The 22593-nt window shown below is 43.7% G+C and overlaps 1 protein-coding gene across 1 annotated transcript in view; it reads right to left on the reverse strand.

Moving 5' to 3' along the window:
* The window catches only part of SFI1 (SFI1 centrin binding protein), an 87951-nt gene that overhangs the window by 60576 nt on the left and 4782 nt on the right, over positions 1-22593 (reverse strand). Inside the window, exons 3-4 of the mRNA XM_027513554.1 lie at positions 15701-15874; positions 14172-14243 (exon numbers count right to left, since the gene is read on the reverse strand). Of these exons, the coding sequence (XP_027369355.1) occupies positions 14172-14243; positions 15701-15874 (246 nt within the window). The remainder of the gene's footprint in view (positions 1-14171; positions 14244-15700; positions 15875-22593) is intronic.

The following is a 22593-nucleotide window of genomic DNA, read 5'->3' on the forward strand; positions in this document are numbered from 1 at the left end:
ACAATATACAGCCTTGACAAACTCCTTTTCCTATTTGGAACCAGTCTGTTGTTCCATGTCCAGTTCTAACTGTTGCTTCCTGACCTGCATACGGATTTCTCAAGGGGCAAGTCAGGTGGTCTGGTATGCCCATCTCTTTCAGAAATGTCCACAGTTTATTGTGATCCACACAGTCAAAGGCTTTGGCATAGTCAATAAAGCAGAACTAGAAGTTTTTTCTGGAACTCTCTTGCTTTTTCCATGATTCAGCAAATGTTGGAAATTTGATCTCTGGTTCCTCTGCCTTTTCTAAAACCAGCTTGAACATCAGGAAGTTCACGGTTCATGTATTGCTGAAGCCTGGCTTAGAGAATTTTGAGCATTACTTTACTAGCATGTGAGATGAGTGCAATTGTGGGGTAGTTTGAGCATTCTTTGGCATTGCCTTTCTTTGGGATTGGAATGAAAACTGACCTTTTCCAGTCCTGTGGCCACTGCTGAGTTTTCCAAATTTGCTGGCATATTGAGTGCAGCACTTTCACAGCATCATCTTTCAGGATTTGAAATAGCTCAACTGGAATTCCATCACCTCCACTAGCTTTGTTTATAGTGATGCTTTCTAAGGCCCACTTGACTTCACATTCCAGGATGTCTGGCTCTAGATGAGTGATCACACCATCGTGATTATCTGGGTCATGAAGATCTTTTTTGTACAGTTCTTCCGTGTATTCTTGCCACCTCTTCTTAATATCTTCTGCTTCTGTTAGGTCCATATCATTTCTGTCTTTTATCAAGCCCATCTTTGCATGAAATGTTCCCTTGGTATCTCTAATTTTCTTGAAGAGATCTCTAGTCTTTCCCATTCTGTTGTTTTCCTCTATTTCTTTGCATTGATCGCTGAGCAAGGCTTTCTTATATCTCTTCTTACTATTCTTCGGAACTCTGCATTCAGATGCTTGTATCTTTCCTTTTCTCCTTTGCTTTTCGCTTCTCTTCTTTTCACAGCTATTTGTAAGGCCTCCCCAGACAGCCATTTTGCTTTTTTGCATTTCTTTTCCGTGGGGATGGTCTTAATCCCCGTCTCCTGTACAATGTCACGAACCTCAGTCCATAGTTCATCAGGCACTCTATCAATCAGATCTAGGCCCTTAAATCTATTTCTCACTTCCACTGTATAATCATAAGGGATTTGATTTAGGTCATACATGAATGGTCTAGTGGTTTTCCCTACTTTCTTCAATTTAAGTCTGAATTTGGCAATAAGGAGTTCATGGTCTGAGCCAGTCAGCTCCTGGTCTTGTTTTTGTTGACTGTATAATAGAGCTTCTCCATCTTTGGCTGCAAAGAATATAATCAATCTGATTTTGGTGTTGACCATCTGGTGATGTTCATGTGTAGAGTCTTCTCTTGTGTTGTTGGAAGAGGGTGTTTGCTATGACCAGTGCATTTTCTTGGCAAAACTCTATTAGTCTTTGCCCTGCTTCATTCCATATTCCAAGGCCAAATTTGCCTGTTACTCCAGGTGTTTCTTGACTTCCTACTTTTGCATTCCAGCCCCCTATAATGAAAAGGACATCTTTTTTGGGTGTTATTTCTAAAAGGTCTTGTAGGTCTTCATAGAACCATTCAACTTCAGCTTCTTCAGCATTACTGGTTGGGGCATAGACTTGAATTACTGTGATACTAAATGGTTTGCCTTGGAAATGAACAGAGATCATTCTGTCATTTTTGAGATTGCATCCAAGCACTGCATTTCAGACTCTTTTGTTGACCATGATGGCTACTCCATTTCTTCTGAGGGATTCCTGCCCACAGTAGTAGATATAATGGTCATCTGAGTTAAATTCACCCATTCCAGTCCATTTTAGTTTGCCGATTCCTAGAATGTCTATATTCACTCTTGCCATCTCTTGTTTGACCACTTCCAATTTGCTTGATTCATGGACCTGACATTCCAGGTTCCTATGCAATACTGTTCTTTACAGCATTGGACCTTGCTTCTATCACCAGTCACATCCACAGCTGGGTATTGTTTTTGTTTTGGCTCCATCCCTTCATTCTTTCTGGAGTTATTTCTCCACTGATCTCCAGTAGCATATTGGGCACCTACTGACCTGGGGAGTTCCTCTTTCAGTATCCTACCATTTTGCCTTTTCATACTGTTCATGGGGCTCTCAAGGCAAGAATACTGAAGTGGTTTACCATTCCCTTCTCTAGTGGAAGGAACATTCATAGAACAACAACAAAAAAAGAACTCTTGGAAATTAAAACTATAATGGCAGAAATGAAAAAAAAGAAAAGATCCACAAATAGTTAAAACAAAAAAAGGTGACTGGCCTGTAAGTCACAGTAAGGACTCTGGTTTTTACCGTCCATAGGATGGGAAACAGCCCCTGGCCTGTGTAAAGAGACTGACTAAGGACAAGACTGGAAGCAGGAGACCAGGGATGAGGCTCCTGGAGTCATTCAAGGGAGACACGATGATGGCCTGAACCACCATGGTGGCAAGTGGAGGTGCTGAAAAGCGCTCGAGTCGGCATCTATTCTGAAGGCTGAATCAACATAATTTTGGCATTTGGTACCACAGTTGGGGTATGAGGGAGTAAGAGCTAGCAGGGAGGACTCCCAGGTTTCTGACCTGAGTCTCTGGAAGGATGGGTGTTTCCTTTACTGCAAAGGGAAGACTCAGCAGGGAGGTCTGTGAGGAACATCCAGACTTTGGCTATGGACACGCTGAGCTGTGACGTCTAGCTGGTGCAGGCAGCAATGTCACGCGGGCAGCAGTCCAGAGTTCAAGGGAGAGGTCTGGGCGAGTGCATACCTCTGGGGATCACCTGGGATTTGATAAGGCTGCCATGAGCGGGATGCAGACAGAGAGGCAGTGCAAGGACTAGGGGTGGGGGACTTGGGTGAGGAGGGACCAGGAGAAGAAAGTGGGAGGAGCAGAGGCAGAGGAGTGAGAGGGTGGCCACCTGGGAGCTGGGAGAAGAATGGGCTTCTTAGAGGAGAGAATGGTGGGCTGGCCAATGCTCCCTGGTGAGGCAAGTGAGAGGAAATTCACAACTGACTTTAGCAGAAGTAGTGAACTTACTAAAATCAATGGTGAATTCTTCTGAAATGAACGAGGCAAAGAAATAGAGGAAAATAATAGAATGGGAAAGACTAGAGATCGCCTCACAGAAACTGGAGATATCAAGGGAACATTTCATGCAAGGATGGGCATGATAAAGGACATAATCAGTAAGCATCTAACAGAAGCAGAAGAGATTAAGAAGACATGGCAAGAATACACAAAAGGACTGTACAAAAAAGGTCTTAATGAGCCACATAAAAACAATGGTGTGGTCACTCACCTAGAGCCAGACATCCTGGAGTGTGAGGTGGGCCTTAGGAAGCATAACTACAAACAACGCTAGTAGAGGTGATGAAATTCCAGCTGAGCTATTTCAAATCCTAAAAGATGATGCTGTTAAAAATCTGCACTCAAAATGTCAGCAAATTTGGAAAACTCAGCAGTGGCCACAGGACTCAAAAAGGTCAGTTTTCATTCCAATTCCAAAGAAGGGCAAGGCCAACAAATGTTCAAACTACCATGAAATTGTGCTCATTTCACATGCTAGTAAGTTTACGCTCAAAACCCTTCAAGCTAGGTTTCAGCAACGTGTGAATCAAGAACTTCCAAATGTACAGATGGGCTTTGAAGAAGCAGAGGAAGCAGAGGTCAAATGGCCAAGATTCGCTGGATCGTGGAGAAAGCAAGAGAGTTCCAGAAAAACATCTCCTTCCACTTTACTAACTACACTAAAGCCTATGACTATGTGCATCATAATAAACTATGGAAAAGTCTTAAAGACATGGGATACCAGAACACCTTACGTGCCTCCTGAGAAATCTGTATTCAGGTCAAGAAGCAACAGGTAGAACCAGACATGAAAAAAATGACTGGTTCAAAACTGGGAAAGGAGTACAAGGCTGTATATTGTCACCCTGCCTATTTAACATATGCAGAGCACATCATGCAAAATAGTAGCCTAGATGAAGCACAAGCTGGAATCAAGATTGCCGGGAGAAATATCAATAACCTCAGATATGCAGATGACACCATCCCTATGGAACAAAGCAAAGAGGAACTAAAGAGCGTTTTGATGAAAGTGAAAGAGGACAGTGAAAAAGCTGGCTTAAAACTCAACATTCCAAAAACTAAGATCATGGCATCCAGTCCCATTTCTTCATAGTAAGTACAAGGAGAAAAAGTGGAAGCAGTGGCAGATTTTATTTTTGGGGGCTAAAAAAAATCACTGTGGATGGTGACTGCAGCCATGAAATTAAAAGACACTTGCTTCCTGGAAGAAAAGCTATAACAAACATAGACAGGGTATTAAAAAGCAGAGATGTCACTTTGCCGACAAAGGCGCATATAGTCAAAGCTATGCTTTTTCCAGTCATCATGTACAGATGTGAGTTGGATCATAAAGGAGGCTGAACGCCAAAGAATTAATGCTTTCTAACTGTGGTGCTGGAGAAGACTCTTGAGAGTCCCTTGGACTGTAAGGAGATCAAACCCATCAATCCTGAAGGAAATCAACCTTGAATATTCATTGGAAGGACAGATGCTGAAGCTCCAATACTCTAGCCATCTGACGCAAAGAGCCAACTCATTGGTAAAGACCCTGATGTAGAGAAAGACTGAAGGCAGGAGGAGGAGACAGCAGAGGATGAGATGGTTAGGCAGCATCACCAACTCAATGGACATGAGTTTGAGCACACTCCGGGAGGACAGGGGAGCCTGGAGTACTGCAGTCGCAAACAGTCAGACACAACTTAGTGACTGAACAACAACAAAGTGACCTCACAAAAGTAAAAACAGTTTTGGTGGCAAGGTGGAAAACGAAAGCCTCATGAGGTAAATTTGAGCCTACAAAAAGAGGTGCTATAGAGCCTGGAGATGTTCAGGAGATGAGAGCTGAAGGGCAGCAAAGAGACAGAGAACTGGCTGCAGGAGGAAGCAGCATCAAAGAGATTTTTTTTTTCAGGATAGGAAAATAATAGCATTATATGCTGGTGCAAATGATCCAGTAAAGAGGGAAAAATTAATACAGAAAAGAGAGGGGGGGGGGGGAAACTGCTAGTGTGGTGGCCTGGTATAAGCACCGGAAAGTGCAGCACCAGAAGATGTTGCCAGAGACAAGAACCTGGACAGTTCATCTGCCTCACGGTAGGGAAAGCAAGCCACATGGTGACAGACGCTGGCTGTGGGGAGATGCAGTGATAGTCTCCTCTGTTACTTCTATTTTCTCAAGAAAATAGGAAGCAAGGCCTCGGTTAAGAATGAGAAATAAATATTGATAAACTAAATACTCTAAATGGAAGTGATGTTTTTATCTACTTCCCAAATTAGCTCAGTAATTTTGTTCAGATCTTCTCTTCAGAAAGAGAAGTGACTACTTCCTACCTAAGATGGCCTTACCTAAGGACCCATACTATATTATTTTTGCCCTTACTAATTCAGTGGTTACTCTGGTTCCATATATTAATGTGGCTAAGTCACTTCAGTCGTGTCCAACTCTGTGCGACCCCATAGACGGCAGCCCACCAGGCTCCCCCGTCCCTGGGATTCGCCAGGCAAGAACACTGGAGTGGGTTGCCATTTCCTTCTCCAGGGCATGAAAGTGAAAAGTGAAAGGGAAGTCGCTCAGTCGTGTCTGACTCTTCGTGACCCATGGACTGCAGCCCACCAGGCTCCTCCATCCATGGGATTTTCCAGGCAAGAGCACTGGAGTGGGGCGCCAAGTAAAACATAGAACAACTACGGTTTATAGACGTCAAAACATTCTCCAAGCACATAAAGGCATTATTCTCAAACTTCTGGTGTGATATCATTCTCTCCTAATGTTCCTGAAAGTGAGAAATAAATAATTCAGTATGGGAAAAGACCAAAAAAAAAGGGGGGGGGGGATCAATACACCCAACCTTGCCCAAAGTTATAACCCATTTGATTGAAAAAGAGATTGCAAGCTGAAAATACCCACTCCATCACAAATTTCAAAGTCAATGAAAACACAGTATCAGAATTATAATTCTGGTAGATGCTTAGAGAACAAACTTTCTCAATTTTACAATTTGAGAAACAGAGGCCTAGAGTTGTAACTTAATCCCAGATCAAGTGATTATCTAGGGTCTGGTTAAGAACCGAAACTCGGGTCTCCTAAAACCCAGCCCAGTATTCTTTCCTCGATCCCTGCCACCACTCAAGTGCAAAGGAAGGAACAAGAGTGCAACATGAATGCTCTGATGCAGAGAGGCAGACGTGGGTCGCAGATACCCCACACCCCATGCCCAGCCTCTACTTCCTCACTAGCATCCACTAGAAAGGCTGGGAAGGTTTTTGTTCCAGCCTCTTCTGTAGCTAAAGAGTCCCGTGACAGAGCTATAGCCAATGAGACAAAAGCAGAATGCAGGTGGGGGTTTTAGGCAAGTTTTGCCTTCCTGATAAACAGACAGGTCTAGCTGATACCAACCTTCCTTGCCCTTTTTGTGCAAAGCCAGAACAGTCCTCTCTGAGGATAAAGGGCCAATATGCTCAGGATGGTGAACTGAAAAGTATCTAAAAGTCTGAGTCTCTGATGACATCCCCAAACAGCTGTTGTTCAGTCACTAAGTCATGTCCAACTCTACGCAACCCCATGGACTGCAGCACACCAGGATTCCTTGTCCTTCACTGTCTCCGGAAGTTTGCTTAAATTCACGTCCGTTGAGTTGGTGATGCCATCAAGCCCTCTCATCCTCTGCACCCCCTTCTCCTTTAGCCTTCAATCTTTCTCGGCATCAGCATCTTTTCCAACCAGGCTGTGAGAAAAACCAAATCCTGATTTGCATAAGCCATCTTCTGACTTTCTCTAACTTGGAGTCAAATGCATTTCTAACACAATTAGCATCTCCCAATACTTGGTATATAAATAGATATTATTTGAAGAGGTTTCCAGTTAAATGAGTCAAATTTAAGTTATAAAAAAATTAAGCAGGAAAAGGATTTGGGGAAGAGAGTGAAGGCAGCCACATAGTGTTTCAATCTCTGAACCCTTATAAAACACACAGAGAAACCATGCAGAAAAACCAAAAACTTATGTATCAACTACAACAAAACCAGGTGACAAGTTAACTCTAAAAACCCAAAATGCAAGCAGGTGAGGACAAATCACCCAAGTCAAAGGACCACCATTCGTAGAGAAGAAAAGTGGGGTCCTGGCCACAAGGCCTTTGTGTCCTTCATTTCTTTGATTGCAGGAAACACCCTTCATTCAGCTCCATGATCTTCCCTGGGTTCCAATGGGCAGATTCAAGCAGCCGTTAATCAGGGAAGGGAGAGGATGGGAGACCAAGGAGAAAAGAGCAGCCTTGGGGCAGGGTCCTGTTTCCCCATCAAAGGACCCCCATCTCTGAGCTGCTCTGTGGATATTAAAACCCACTTCAGGCGGAAGAAGATAATGACTGATACACAGCATGCAGACCCCAGACCAGCTGGACCTGAAGGTTGATGATGTGGACTCCTAATTGCCGCACCACCAAGCCATCAGAAGAATGTCCACGAGCTGATCACACCCTCCTTGAACAATTATTATAAAACCTGTCACTGTCTTCCCCAAGTTGGGACACTTGGTTTTGTGGGATTAGCCCACTGTGCTCCTCTCTGCCTGGCAAAGCAATAGAGCTATCCTTTTCTGCTTCACCCGGAATTCTGTGTCCAAGATTTGATCCAGCACCAGAGTACAAAGAAGCTGAGCTTTCATCATTGAAAGGAGCAATGAAGTTGGTATCTGAGGAGCCTGAGGACAGGAGAACCTAAATCAGCCGGTGAGTAGTCAAGGCAAAATGTGGAGGCACAATTTGAGACCAGCAGCTGAAATACAGAGGAGTTTGGTACTCTCCAAAATCACGGCTCACGTGAGAGCTGAAGGTGCTGACCTCAAAATCAGATAGGGATTCATGCCAAGGAGGAACTGCTGGGAGCAGAGTAGATACTGAGCAGGAAAAGGACAAGGAGACAAGGAAACAGAGGATCAGACCAGGCGTGGTTAAGAGGAGCAAGCCTCCACACCTGTGGACACCACGAAAGGGACAGAAGAGGGAGCTCTGTGATATTCAGATCAGATCAGATCAGTCGCTCACTCGTGTCCGACTCTTTGCGAACCCATGAATCGCAGCACGCCAGGCCTCCTTGTCCATCACCAACTCCCAGAGTTCACTCAGACTCACGTCCATCGAGTCAATGATGCCATCCAGCCATCTCATCCTCTGTCGTCCCCTTCTCCCGCCCCCAATCCCTCCCAGCATCAGAGTCTTTTGCAATGAGTCAACTCTTGGCATGAGGTGGCCAAAGTACTGGAGTTTCAGCTTCAGCATCATTCCTTCCAAAGAAATCCCAGGGCTGATTTCCTTCAGAATGGACTGGTTGGATCTCTTTGCAGTCCAAGGGACTCTCAAGAGTCTTCTCCAACACCACAGTTCAAAAGCATCAATTCTTCGGCGCTCAGCCTTCTTCACAGTCCAACTCTCACACCCATACATGACCACAGGAAAAACCATAGCCTTGACTAGACGGACCTTTGTTGGCAAAGTAATGTCTCTGCTTTTGAATATGCTATCTAGGTTGGTCATAACTTGCCTTCCAAGGAGTAAGCGTCTTTTAATTTCATGGCTGCAGTCACCATCTGTAGTGATTCTGGAGCCCAGAAAAATAAAGTCTGACACTGTTTCCACTGTTTCCCCATCTATTTCCCATGAAGTGGTGGGACCGGATGCCATGATCTTCGTTTTCTGAATGTTGAGCTTTAAGCCAACTTTTTCACTCTCCACTTTCACCTTCATCAAGAGGCTTTTGAGTTCCTCTTCACTTTCTGCCATAAGGGTGGTGTCATCTGCATATCTGAGGTTATTGAGATTTCTCCCGGCAATCTTGATTCCAGCTTGTGTTTCTTCCAGTCCAGCGTTTCTCATGATGTACTCTGCATGTAAGTTAAATAAACAGGGGGACAATATACAGCCTTGACGAACTTCTTTTCCTATTTGGAACCAGTCTGTTGTTCCATGTCCAGTTCTAACTGTTGCTTCCTGACCTGCATACAAATTTCTCAAAAGGCAGATCAGGTGGTCTGGGATTCCCATCTCTTTCAGAATTTTCCACAGTTTATTGTGATCCACACAAAGGCTTTGGCATAGTCAATAAAGCAGAAATAGATGTTTTTCTGGAACTCTCTTGCTTTTTTTATGATCCAGCGGATGTTGGCAATTTGATCTCTGGTTCCTCTGCCTTTTCTAAAACCAGCTTAAACATCAGGAAGTTCATGGTTCACATATTGCTGAAGCCTGGCTTGGAGAATTTTGAGCATTACTTTACTAGCGTGTGAGATGAGTGCAATTAGGAAGCTTAACTAAAGCTCACTTCACTGTAAAAGTCCACAAAAATTAATTTCACATAAAAAAGAGCAACAGAAAAGTAACTGAGGTCAAATTCTATACAAAGTTACTGTAGGAGAAAAGGAGAGTAACAGGCCTATGGACAAAAGATTCTTGACAGTCCCTTGGAAAGAAAGGAGATGAAACCAGTTAATCCTAAAGGAAATCAACCCTGAATCTTCACTGAAAGGACTGATACTGAAGCGGAAGCTCCAGTACTTTGGCCACCTGATGCGAAGAGATGACTTACTAGAAGAGATCCTGATGATGGGAAAGATTGAAGGCGGGAGGACAGAGGATGAGATGGTTGGATGGTATTATCGACTCAATGGACATGAGTTTGAGCAAACTGCAGGAGATGGTGATGGACAGGAAAGCCTGGAGTTATGTGGGCCATGGTGTCACAGAGTCTGACATGACAGAGCGACTGAACAGCAACAATGGACAAAAAAATTATTCCAGAAAGACATGCCACAAAATGGGGGGAAAAAAACAAACAAGAAAACCACCAACCAAACCTATAACCTATCTCAAAATGAGCTAAAAGACTTAAAAAAAAAAAAAATCCACACCCAGGTATATCATATTAAATCTTCAAGAAATAAGACAAACACTGAATCTTCAAAAGATCAACAGCATGCAAATGCAAGTCATGAAACAATGGAGTATCTTCAAAGGCTGGGGAGAAAACTGGTAACGTAGACTTCCTATAACCAGTGAGATATCTTTCAAAAATGAAAGCAAAGTAAAAACATTTTTAGACAAAATCTGAGAGGATTCATCACAAGCAGACCTACTTTTGGATCCCTGGTTGGGGGAACTAAAATCCCACATGCTGCATGATGCGGCCAAAAGAAAAAAAATATTGTTCTGAAGATTTTAAAATGTAAACTGAATTAAAATACCTTACAGTAGGGCACATAAATGGGGACAGCGACAGGCAGAATTAAAGTGATCAAAGGAACCTTGTTTGGGGAGAGGGTAAAAAAACCAATTAACATTATACCTGAAAAAGTTAAACAAATCTGTTAGGGCAGTCAGGAAAAGAAGAATGAAAGAGTACACAACTTCTAAACTAACACAGGGAAGATAAATAAAATATTCAACCGAGTTTAAAAAAAAAGAAAGAAAAACAAAAGACTTCCTGTGTAAGCCTGATTAGTTCTCCCAGTGGCAACAAGAAAGACAGACACACAAAAAAAGATTTCCTTGAAGGCTGAAGAGCTCCCCGGGCAGTAAAGGGCAGGGCTAGGTCCAAGGGAAGGAGGAGAAGCAGAGGTGGACTATGCCTTACCCCTGGGCTGGGAGGAGCGGCCACCCCGGGAGCTTCTCTGGTAAAGACCCGGGGAGAAGACGGGAACAGCAGGGCCCTTCCCCAGGTATACAGGGAAAAGATTTCAGAGAACACAGACAAAAGCTGAATTTGTTCGAGAGACTCTGAATCAAGAGACCTTGGTTTTCCAGATCAGGAAAGCTATTCTGTCAGAAAAAGGAGAAGGCATAGCAAGGAGAGGGGGAAGGGGTGAGAACCCGTAACATTCCAGCTTTTAAAAACACATTATAGAACAGGAAAGACTAGCAATCTCTTCAAGAAAACTAGAGATACCAAGGAAACACTTTATGCAAAGATGGCACAATAAAGGACAGGAAACACCATGGACCTAATGGAAACAGAGGATATTAAGAAGAGGTGGCAAGAATACACAGAAGAACTGTACAAAAAAGGTCTTAATGACATGGATGACCAGAATGGTGTCATCACTCACCTTAAGCCAGACACCCTGGAGTGTGAAGTCAAGTGGGTCTTAGGAAGCATTACTATGAACAAAGCTAGTGGAGGTGATGGAATTCCAGTTAACCTATTTCAAATCCTAAAAGATGATGCTGTGAAAGTGCCGCACTCAATATGCCAGCAAATTTGGAAAACTCAGCAATGGCCACAGGACTGGAAAAGGTCAGTTTTTATTCCAATCCCAAATGCCAAAGAATGTTCTAACTACTGTACAATTGCACTAATTTCACACGTTACGAAAGTAATGCTCAAAATCCTTCAAGCTAGGCTTCAACAGTACACTTCATTTCACTGAAGTAAACAATAGTTCACTTCAACAGTGAACCAAGAACTTCTAGATGTACAAGCTGGACTTAGAAAGGCAGAGGAATCAGAGATCAAACTGCCAACATCCGATGGGTCATAGAAAAAGCAAGAGAATACCAGAAAAACACCTACTTCATTGCCTATGCTAAAGCCTTTGACTCTGTGGATCACAACAAACTGTTGAAGATTCTTAAAGAGATGGGAATACCAGACCACCTTACCTCCCTCCTGAGAAACCTGCATGTGGGTCAAGAAGTAACATTTAGAACCCTACATGGAACAACTGACTGCTTATCAAATGCAAATCAAAGCCACAATGAGGTACCATCTCACGCTGGTCAGAATGGCTGCCATCAAAAAGTCTACAAACAATAAATGTGGAGAGGGTGTGGAGAAAAAGGAACCCTCTTACACTGTTGGTGGGACTGCAAACTAGTACAGCCACTATGGAGAACAGCGTGGAGATTCCTTAAAAAACTGGAAACCGAACTGCCTTATGACCCAGCAATCCCACTGCTGGGCATACAACCCGAGGAAACCAGAATTGAAAGAGACACGTGTACCCCAATGTTCATCGCAGCACTGTTTAAAATAGCCAGGACATGGAAGCAACCTAGATGTCCATCAGCAGATGAATGGATAAGAAAGCTGTGGTACATATACACAATGGAGTATTACTCAACTACAAAAAAGAATGCATTTGAGTCAGTTCTAATGAGGTGGATGAAATTGGAGCCTATTATACAGAGTGAAGTAAGTCAGAAAGAAAAACACCAATATAGTATATTAACACATATATATGGAATTTAAAAGATGGTAAAGACAACCCTATATGAAAGACACCAAGAGACACAGGTGTAAAGAACAGACATTTGGACTCTGTGAGAGAAGGTGAGGGTGGGGTGATTTGAGAGAATAGCACTGAAATATGTATATTATCATATGTGAAATAGATGACCAGTCCAAGTTCGATGCAGGAAGCAGGGCACTCAAAGCTGGTGTGCTGGGACAACCCAGAGGGATGGAATGGTGAGGGAGGTGGGAGGAGGGTTCAGGACGAGGGGACACATGTATACCCATGGCTGATTCACGTCAATGGACGGCAAAAACCACCACAACACTGTAAAGCAATTAGCCTCCAATTAAAATAAATAAATTTTTTTTTAATCTAAAAAAAAAATTGGGAAAGGAATACAACAAGGCTGTATACTGTAACCCTGCTTATTTAATTTATATGCAGAGTACATCATGTGAAATAGATGTACTCTGATGAATCACAAGCTGAAATCAAGATGGCTGGGAGAAATATCAAGAACCTCAGATATGCAGATTATCCCACCCTAATGGAAGAAATCAAAGAGGAACTAAAGAGCCTCTTGATGAAAGCGTAAAAGGAGAGTGAAAAAGCTGACTTAAAATTCAACAACAACAAAAAAAGATTAGAGCATCCGGTCCCATCACTTCAAGGCAAACAGATGGAGAAAAAAATGGAAACAGTGGCAGACTTCATTTTCTTGGGCTCCAAAATCACTGCGGATGGTGACTGCAGCCATGAAATTAAAAGACACTTGCTCGTTGGGAAAAAAGCTATGACAAACCTAGACAGCATATTAAAAAGCAGAGACATCACTTTACCAAAAAGGTCTGTCTTGTCAAAGTTATGGTTTTTCCAGTAGTCATGTATGGATGTTAGAATCGGACCATAAAGACGACTGAGTGCCAAAGAATTGATGTTTTTGAACTGTGGTGCTGGAGAAGACTCTTGAGAGTCCCTTGAACAGCAAGGAGATCAAACCAGTCAATCTTAAAGGAAATCAACCCTGAATGTTCACTGGAAGGAGTCATGCGGAAGCTGAAGCTCCAATACTTTGGCCACCTGAAGCAAAGAGCTGACTCGTTAGAAAAGACCCTGATGCTGGGAAAGACTGAAGGTGGGAGGAGAGAGGGGCGAGAGAGGACAAGATGCAAAGGATGGCATCACCGACACAACAGGCATGAGTTTGAGCAAGCTCTGGGAGATAGTGAAGGACAGGGAAGCCTGGTATGCTGCAGTCCACGAGGTCAAAAAGAGTTGGACATGATTTAGCAACAGAATAACAAAAACAACATTCTCAATGGTTCTCAGTTCTCTGAAACATTCCCTACACTGGCCCCTCCTGCAGTGTCCTGACCCCAGTGTCTTCCCCGTGTGGTCCACTCTGGGCACTGCAGCCATAATGATCTTCACTAACACCCACAGCAGTAGGCGGCAGCCTAGACAAACTGAAGCTGTGGGACTTACACTTGACTATATTTCACGCCCCTTGACAGCGTCAACTTTTCCCTAGGTTCTGCCCCAGACCAAGTCAATCTGTTACTCTCAACAGGGACCTGAAAGAGCTCATTTGCTTCTCCAGGGCAAATACTTCTTCCCCGAGAGGGTCTTAGCTGTCCTAGTTTATTTGTGGTTCCTTTATAACATTCATTCAGTCAGACTAGTAAGTGTTAGACTACCATTATATCATCCTCCCCTCCTGGCGGCCGGGGAGGAGCAGAGGGGGAATGAAACACACGCCAGGATGAAGGTTACACACGGGCTTCGTGCAAAACAGAAACCCAGGATGAAACTCAGGGGAAGTCTGGTGTTCTGAGCTAATACTACCTGGCTTTAGAGGGAAACACTCTTCCAAAAGTCATGCGAATCCACAAATGAAAGTACTTTCTGGCCACGCATCTGAAAGAAGGAGAGAAAGGACATACACATTTAAGAACTCCATCTGGTTTGTATCATCAATTTTCTGGAAAGGAGACGGAAATTTAATGGTCTCAGGGGGTGGGATGCTAGCGTGAGTCGAAGGTGAATCATAGATAATCCTGCATCAGACAGAAAAAAGGGGAATTTGCTGTATGGTACAGGGAACTCAGCCTGGGGCTCTGTGACAATCTAGAGGGGTGGGATGGGATGGGGTGGGAGGCCGTAGGGAAGTTCAAGAGGGAGGTGATAATATGGACACCTGTGGCTGATTCATGTTGATATATGGCAGAAACCAACACAATATTGTAAAGCCGATTATTTTGCATTAATATAAATTTTTAAAAAATAGCACAAGATGGGACAGATTTTAAAAGCTAAAATTGAGCAGATTATTTTTAAAAATACTATTAATATACTCTGTCCATAAAGACTTCAGAATTGAGGAACAGGAAGTATACGCTAGTGCTTTTGTTCACATTCTTCTTGCCCGAAACACCTGGCAAAGGCCTGGCAAATGCCCGCTTACCCAACAAGGTTCATCTTCAACGCTCACTCCTATGTGAAGCTTTCCTGGGCTCTCCCCAACCAAACAGAGCAAGGAGCTTGGTACTCTCAGCCCTGATCCAGCCCCCAGAGTAATGTTATGATGCAGAATCCCAGGAAACCGCTCACAGGGTGCCCATCATTCCCTCTGCACTCTGAGCCTGAGAGCAGGGACCGTGGCTCACAGTATCCCTAGCACGCTACCTGGAGCACACAGGAAGGTGAGCGTGTCTTGGCCAGTTAACCTCCAGGTTCAGCCTGGAACACTCTCCTTCCTCCTGCCCTTTACCTGCCTTAATCTTACTTATCCTTCAGGACTCAGCTAAACTCCACCTCTCCAGGAAGTCACTGCTGGCAATGCCGGGCTAGTGCACTGTTCTCGCCCCATGGGCCTGGGGACCACATCCGCCCTCCTCACAGCACTTACCACACTTCACTGTTGTGGCTTGTCTGCCAAGCCTACTTGACTTTACACTTCCGTGAGCTCTTGCACTAGGAATGTCATATTCACCTTATACGCTCAGCATCTAACACCACACCTGGCCAGGCAGGCACCTGATAACTTTTTGCTGAATAAACAAAAGGATGCCTTTCAAAGACCTAATCAAGAGTAGCAGAAAATGATCATTTTCTTGGATCACGTTTAGACTTTTTCTGGAAGACTCTTTATAGCTTACACATTGTGGGGCACAAGTGGAGCCCATGAATGAAAACACTCAATGATGGCTTTTACATTTGCATATTCCCAAATATTCTGAGCATTCCATCATGGCGAACAGGCATTGCGGTCTCCAATTAACTGAGATAAGAGAATAAGACTCACCCCCTTGTTTTAACCAAAAAGGGGGAACAATGACCAAGTCCCTGAGGCAGGGAACCCCTGGCAAGCTCACCTGACACGCAGTTCTCTTAGCCGGCCCCTTCGGGTCCGGGCCTGTGAGGGATGGTATTTCACTGGGTGACTGGCCCTAGATACCTCACTCCGGCTCCCAGAGAATGCAGAGGGCTTCTTTGTGGACAGTATCTTTGGAGAATAAGGTTTCTTTACTGCACTGTCCCTAAAAGACCTCAAATTTGAGGAGAAAAGGAGAGAACCAAATTATCTCTGCACGTGATGCAAATATCTTTAAACATACAAGTGAAATTAAAAAGATAAGCTCATCAAGACAGAAAGGTAATAACTCTACTTCAAGGACAATAAACTGCCCAATCTCTGACAAAAACACCCACCCCCCAGGCTTCCCTGGGGCCTCAGTGGTAAAGAATCCGCCTGCCAATGCAGGAGACATGGGTTCGGTCCCTGGTCCGGGAAGATCTCACATGCTGCAGAGCAACTAAGTCTGTTGTGCTCTAAAGCCCAGGAGCCACAACTACTGAAGCCCAAGCACCCTAGAGCCCATGCCTCACAAGAGAGGCCACTGCAAAGAGAAGGCTTTGCACCGCAATTACAGAATAGCCCTCGCTCACAGCAACTAGAGAAAAGCTCGTGTGCATCAACAAAGACCCAGTGCAGCCAAAAAATAAATAAAAATTATTAAAATAAACAACAAAAAAAAGAAATGCCCACCCCATCTGGAGGTGGGCACTACTAGATCAGCTCTAGGCAGAAGCTACAGAGCTGCAGGGCACCTTGGAGACCTCAGTCCTAACACATACTTCTTTAACGTGTCATTTAAGGGGAATCATTTTCAAGTTAGAAATAGGTTTCTTCATGCAGAAACAACTAGGAATGATTTCCAGGTTATGCAACTTTTACATCAATGTGAAACTACACACCTTGACCAAACACTAAATTTATGACTTTTAATCCCATTTTAGAAACATTAAGAGATTTTCTTATTGGTATGAACTCATGATTCTGGAAAATCCCATGGACAGAGGAGCCTGGAAGGCTGCAGTCCATGGGGTCGCGAAGAGTCGGACACGACTGAGCGACTTCCCTTTCACTTTTCACTTTCATGCATTGGAGAAGGAAATGGCAACCCACTCCAGTGTTCTTGCCTGGAGAATCCCAGGGGCAGGGGAGCCTGGTGGGCTGCCGTCTACGGGGTCACACAGAGTCGGACACGACTGAAGCGACTTAGCAGCAGCAGCAGCAGCATGATTTTCAAAAACACGTGTCAGAGATCTGCCTGCAGGAAATATCTGGTGGCAACAACATCCCACCAGGAATGAGCAAACGTAGAGCTCAAATACTGTTTCTAAAATGTCACTGCCTACTAAGAGGAAGTGGCAGTGCCTGGAAATACGGCTGACTTTCAGGTCTGAGACAAGAAAAATACAAGACAAGCTGCACTATCTTACTGGATCAGATAGTAAAGAAATGTTCAAAGAATGACAGGAGAATGTCGAAAGGACACAGGAACCAGCCGAAAAGGGCTCCCACTGGCCAAATCTGGGACAATTTTGGCAGTAACAGACTAAAACCCACTGAATAAAACAGGAATCCACAAATCCATACTGAAGTAAGTAAATGAGTAAATAAATAGATGAAGAAAAATGGGAAGCTCTACTCTGCAGTAGAATACAACTAATAAACTTTTAAGAACCATCACAGGAATAACTGACTCAGCTAAGAATCATCAATGGATGTAAAAACAAGTGGGTGCCAGTCTGATGAGAAATAGGCTATTAATGTAGTTTCAACGTATCTCCCCATAAAACACTTATTCACTTCTTTATAGTGGAGAAACCTGACAGATATCATCTATACCAAGTGATAAAAGTTAATATCAATGGTAATAGGACCAAATCTCCTGATATTGACGTACTGAGAACACAGCATCATTTCTGTGAAATTCTTGCCAAAAATACATAACTTGAATTCATCATGAAGAAACACTGAACAAATTCAAATATATGCATAAAAGGTAAGCTAAACTCTTCAAAAATGTTAGGTCATGGAAGATAAGGAAATACTGAGAAATATTTCCAAATTAAAGGGGACTAAAAAGACAAAATGAGGGACTTCCCTGGTGGTCCAGTGGCTAAGACTGTGCTCCTAATGCAGGGGGCCCAGGTTCAAACCCTGGTCAGGGAGTTAGATTCCACATGCTGCAACTAAGACCCAGCAGAGCCAAATAAATGAATAAATATTAAAAAGACAAAATGAAAAGGGAAGTTTTTCTTACATTTTGTTGTTTTCTTTCTGCTATAAATATCATTTTGGGGACAACTGACTTCAGTTTACTCACAAAGGGCCCAGGGGAGGGAGGAAACACATAGTTTGATTCTCACTGTTTGTGGTAAGTTCTATAAAGCCACCATAAGCACTGAGCTAGTGAATATACCGAACCACTGTCCCTACAGGAGAACACATAGTTAGCTTCCTGCCAGTCTTTAAAAGCATTCTCATGGGGACTTCCCTGGCAGTCTAGTGGTCAAGGCTCCACGTTGCCACTGCAGGGGGCGTAGGTTTGATCCCTGGTAATGGAACTAAGATCCTGCATGCCAAAAAAATATCATCAACTAATCAATATGGAGCCTTGTTTTCTGTGTGCCTGTGTTTAAAGACACCATACTTAATACATATGGAGAGTCTTTAACATTGAACTCACAGCCAACAGCCCTGTAACTCATGCTTGGACAAAGTGCATCTAACATACACTTTTTAAAAAAATTATTTCCGGCTGTGCTGGGTCTTCACTGCTGTGCATGGGCTTTCTCTAGTGGCAGCCAGCAGTGGCTCCTCTTCACTGCAGTGCACAGGCTTCTCCTAGCAGGGGTTTCTCTTATTATGGAGCACGGGCTCTAGAGCGTGGACTCAGTAGCTGGGGCGCACAGGCTTAGTCGCCCCGTGACATGTGGAATCTTCCCAGACTAGGATCAAATCTGTGGTCCCTGCACTGGCAGGCAGATTCTTAACCACTGGGCCACCAGGAAGGCCTACACTTTCTTTTTTATTTTTGGCCTCGTCTCAAGGCCTGATCTCAAGGCCACATCTCAAAGACCCTGATCCCGGCAAAGACTGAAGGCAGGAGGAGAAGGGGACGACAAGAGGATGAGATGGATGGATGGCATCACCGATTCAACGGACATGAGTTTGAGCAAACTCAAGGAGATGGTGAAAGAAAGGGAAGCCTGGCGTGCTGCTGTCCATAGGGTCGCGAAGAGTCGGACACGACTGAGCAAATGGACAACAAACAAGGCATGCGGGATCTTAGTTTCCCAACCAGGGATTGAACCCGCACCCCCAGCACTGAGAGAGTGGAGTCTTAACCTCTGAACCGCCAAAGAAGTCCCCTACATTTTCTTCCTAAGGTACATCACAGTCTTCCTGTACCAAGGAACACTGGACAGAACTTCAGTGCTCTGATTAGGGGCCACTTCAAACAGCAAAACTGTCAACAGAAAGCACAAACTGTGAAAAGATGGCAGTACACAGACTGGAGAAGGGTCCTCACCTACAGTATGAGCTGAAAGGAGAAGGCAGAGCGTGGCTGTGTTTGAGTCCAGCCAGAAGCATGTGTATCGGGGACTAAAATGCTTTGCCCCTCTGCACGTGTCTATAAATGACACAAAAACACTGAGAGGAGACAGACAAGACGACGGAGATGCGGGGAGGAGAGAGACAGAACCAGATGAATGTGGTAAAAATGTCAACAGGAAAACCTGGGATGAGAAAGATATATAGTTCTTTGTCCCAATCTTGCAATGTTTCTCTAAATTTGAAATTATTTCAAAATAAAACATTAACAAAAAATTTTAAAATGAGGCTTTCATCCCACTCCTTTTACCATAAAAATAAAAGAGGCTCTAAAAATGTTAAGAGCTTATGAAACAGCAAACTCAAGGAAAAAGTGCTAGGTCAGTGCCCTTCTGAAGTCCTGTTACGTCATAAACAGGTCATCAGACGGGGAGGCCCACGCCTGAAGTCATCCCTGACCACTGCTCTCTCCTTTCATCAGACTCTGGGCTCCCCCTCACCAGCTAGTGAGTCAAGCAGCAATGAACTATTTGCAGCTCTGTAAGTTTAAAGATCATAAGGATACCAACTCTGGTGTAAGTGAAGTAGCCCCAGAAATCTAAGCTATTCTAACACCGAAAGGAAGAGATCACAAACTGAAGCCACAGATTTGTCTCCGTACATATATGCCTGTTTCCCATCACAAGGCCTCATGATGAAAGGAACCACTTTTATCTGCTAATATATACTCAGCCCCTAACACACTGCCAGGCACTCACAGTAGGTAGACATATAAAATGTGTTCACTTATGGAACAAAGGAAAGGCAGAAGGAAAGAAAGATGAAACAGAAGGCACTTCAAAAACAATACCAGAAACCCAACAATCATGAGGAACAGGGAGGAGCCTGGTTTAATTCAGAACACAGGAATACAATTGCTTTTTTTTAAAAAAATGTCAATGGGAGGATGATGATTAGCCAAGAAACACAGAAAAATAGAAGTGAGGAGACAGAATCTGAAAATGTTCATTCAAAAGGGACAAGGAGAAAAGACAAAAACTCTAATTCAAAAAGATACATGTACCCCAATGGTCAAAGCAGCAATATTTACAATAGCCAAGACATGAAAGAAGCCTAAATGGCCATCGACAGATGAATAGATAGACAAGATGTGGTACATATATACACAATGGAATATTAGTCATAAAAAATGAAATAATGCCATTTGCAGCAACATGGATGAACCTGGAGATTCTCATACTAAGTGAAGTGAGGCAGATAAAGAAATTATCATACAATATCACTCACATGGGGAATCTAAAATATGATATAAATGAACTTATTTACAAAACAGAAACAGATTCACAAATACAGAAAACTTGGTGTTACCGGAAGTGAAATGGATAAATTGCGAGTTTGGGAGTAACAGATACACACTACTATAAAATAAACAAGGACCCACTGTATACAGCACAGGGAACTATATTCAGTATCTTGTAATAACCTCCAATGGAAAAGAATATGAAAAAGAACGTATACATATGTGTAACTGAATCACTTTGCTGTACACCTGAAACACACACACTGCAAATCAACTATACTTTGACTTTTTTTGACTTTTTTAAAATTAAGAAAAATTTAAAAAACAAAACAGTGCCCGGGGGAAGGCATGCCCTGACCAATTCATTTAACTATTTACTTGGCAGGTGCGCCCTGCAGTGTTCGTTTATTCTCTCAGTATCAAGCACCTACTGTAATACGCTCAGCAACACAGTACAGCCTGGGGCTTGCTGTCGTTGCTGTTGTTCACTCAGTCGTGTCCGACACTCTTCAACCCCATGGACTGCAGCACGCCAGGCTTCCCTGTCCTTCAACGTCTCCTGGAGCTGCTCAAACTCATGTGCATTGAGTCAGTGGTGCCATCCAACCATCTCATCCTCTGTGGCCCCTTCTCCTCCTGCCTTCAGTCTTTCCCAGCATCAGGGTCTTTTCTAATGAGTCAGCTCTTTGCATCAAGTGGTCAAAGTATTGGAGCTTCAGAATCAGTCCTTCCAATGAATATTCAGGGTTGATTTCCTTTAGGAATGACTGGTTTGATCTCCTTGCAGTCCAAGGGACTCTCAAGAGTCTTCTCCAATATCACCAAAAGCAGCAGTTCTTCGATGCTCAGCCTTCTTTATGGTCCAACCCTCAAATCCATACATGACTACTGGAAAAACCATAGCTTTGACTATGTGGACCTTTGTCAGCAAAGTAATTTCTCAGTTTTTTAATATGCTACAAAGACAAATGTGTATTCAGTGTGTTTCTCATGTCTTACAATGAGAAAACAAGACTATCGACAGCTTACAGCAAGCACAGGACACTGACACGCTCCCAGTATTTATCCTCTACTTGGCTGCACACATGGCTGCCCAGAATAAGGGCTACATTTCTGAGGCTCCCCTACTGCTACCTTCTAAAATTAAGTTCTAAGTGGATGTATAGGGGCTCATCAGGTGGCAGGTTCCTACGATCTGCCTTAAGGGCCAGCTAATGCACACTTTGTCTTCCTATCTTGCTCCTACCTGCTGCTCGGAATGGCTGCGCACTTGAACCAGAAGGATAAGGACCTTTCAGAGATGGCGGTGCGGACAGTGGGAAGGTCCTGGGTCCATAAGAACCTTACTGAACATAATCATCGTAACCACCTGCCTCCAGACTTCCTATGTGTGAAAGGAAAATCACTTCCATCTTGTTTAGCATCCATTACTTTGGATTTCGGGCTTCCCAGGTGGCTCAGGGTAAAGAATCAACCTGCCAATGCAGGAGACATAGGTTCAATCCCTGGGTCAGGAAGATCTCCTGGAGAAGGAAATGGCAACCTGATCCAGTATTCTTCCCTGGAGAATCCCACGGACAGAGAAACCTGGTGGGCAACAGTCCATGGGGCTGCAAAGAGTTGGACACAACTCAGCAACTAAACAATAACAACAAGTCTGGATTTCCTGAACCTGACCCAAACTTACAGAGCTGGACAGCTGCAAACAGAGTATGAGGCATAGAGTGGTGAGAAATGAGGCTAGAAAACGGTCTGTGGAGACGCCTTGAAGGCAAAGCAAAGGAGCATGGACTGGAGCCCAAAGGCAACAAGAGTCACTGGAAAGTTCTAAGTAGGGAGGGGTGACACAGTCAGATTTGAATACTCTGCACTCATCCTGGAGGTAATGTATCAACTATGTTCCCACACTGTGATTTCAAACTTCCTAAGAAAACTTCAGAATATAATATGGCTTCCTGCAGCAGGTAGGCATACACTGCTGGTTTCCCTAGTTATTTCTCATTGTAAACAAATTAACTGGTACTTCATGCACTGAAATGAATGGAAGTAATTGGCATGCT

The sequence above is a fragment of the Bos indicus x Bos taurus genome, chromosome 17 (genome assembly GCF_003369695.1).
Source record: "Bos indicus x Bos taurus breed Angus x Brahman F1 hybrid chromosome 17, Bos_hybrid_MaternalHap_v2.0, whole genome shotgun sequence".
Taxonomy (NCBI): Eukaryota; Metazoa; Chordata; class Mammalia; order Artiodactyla; family Bovidae; genus Bos; species Bos indicus x Bos taurus.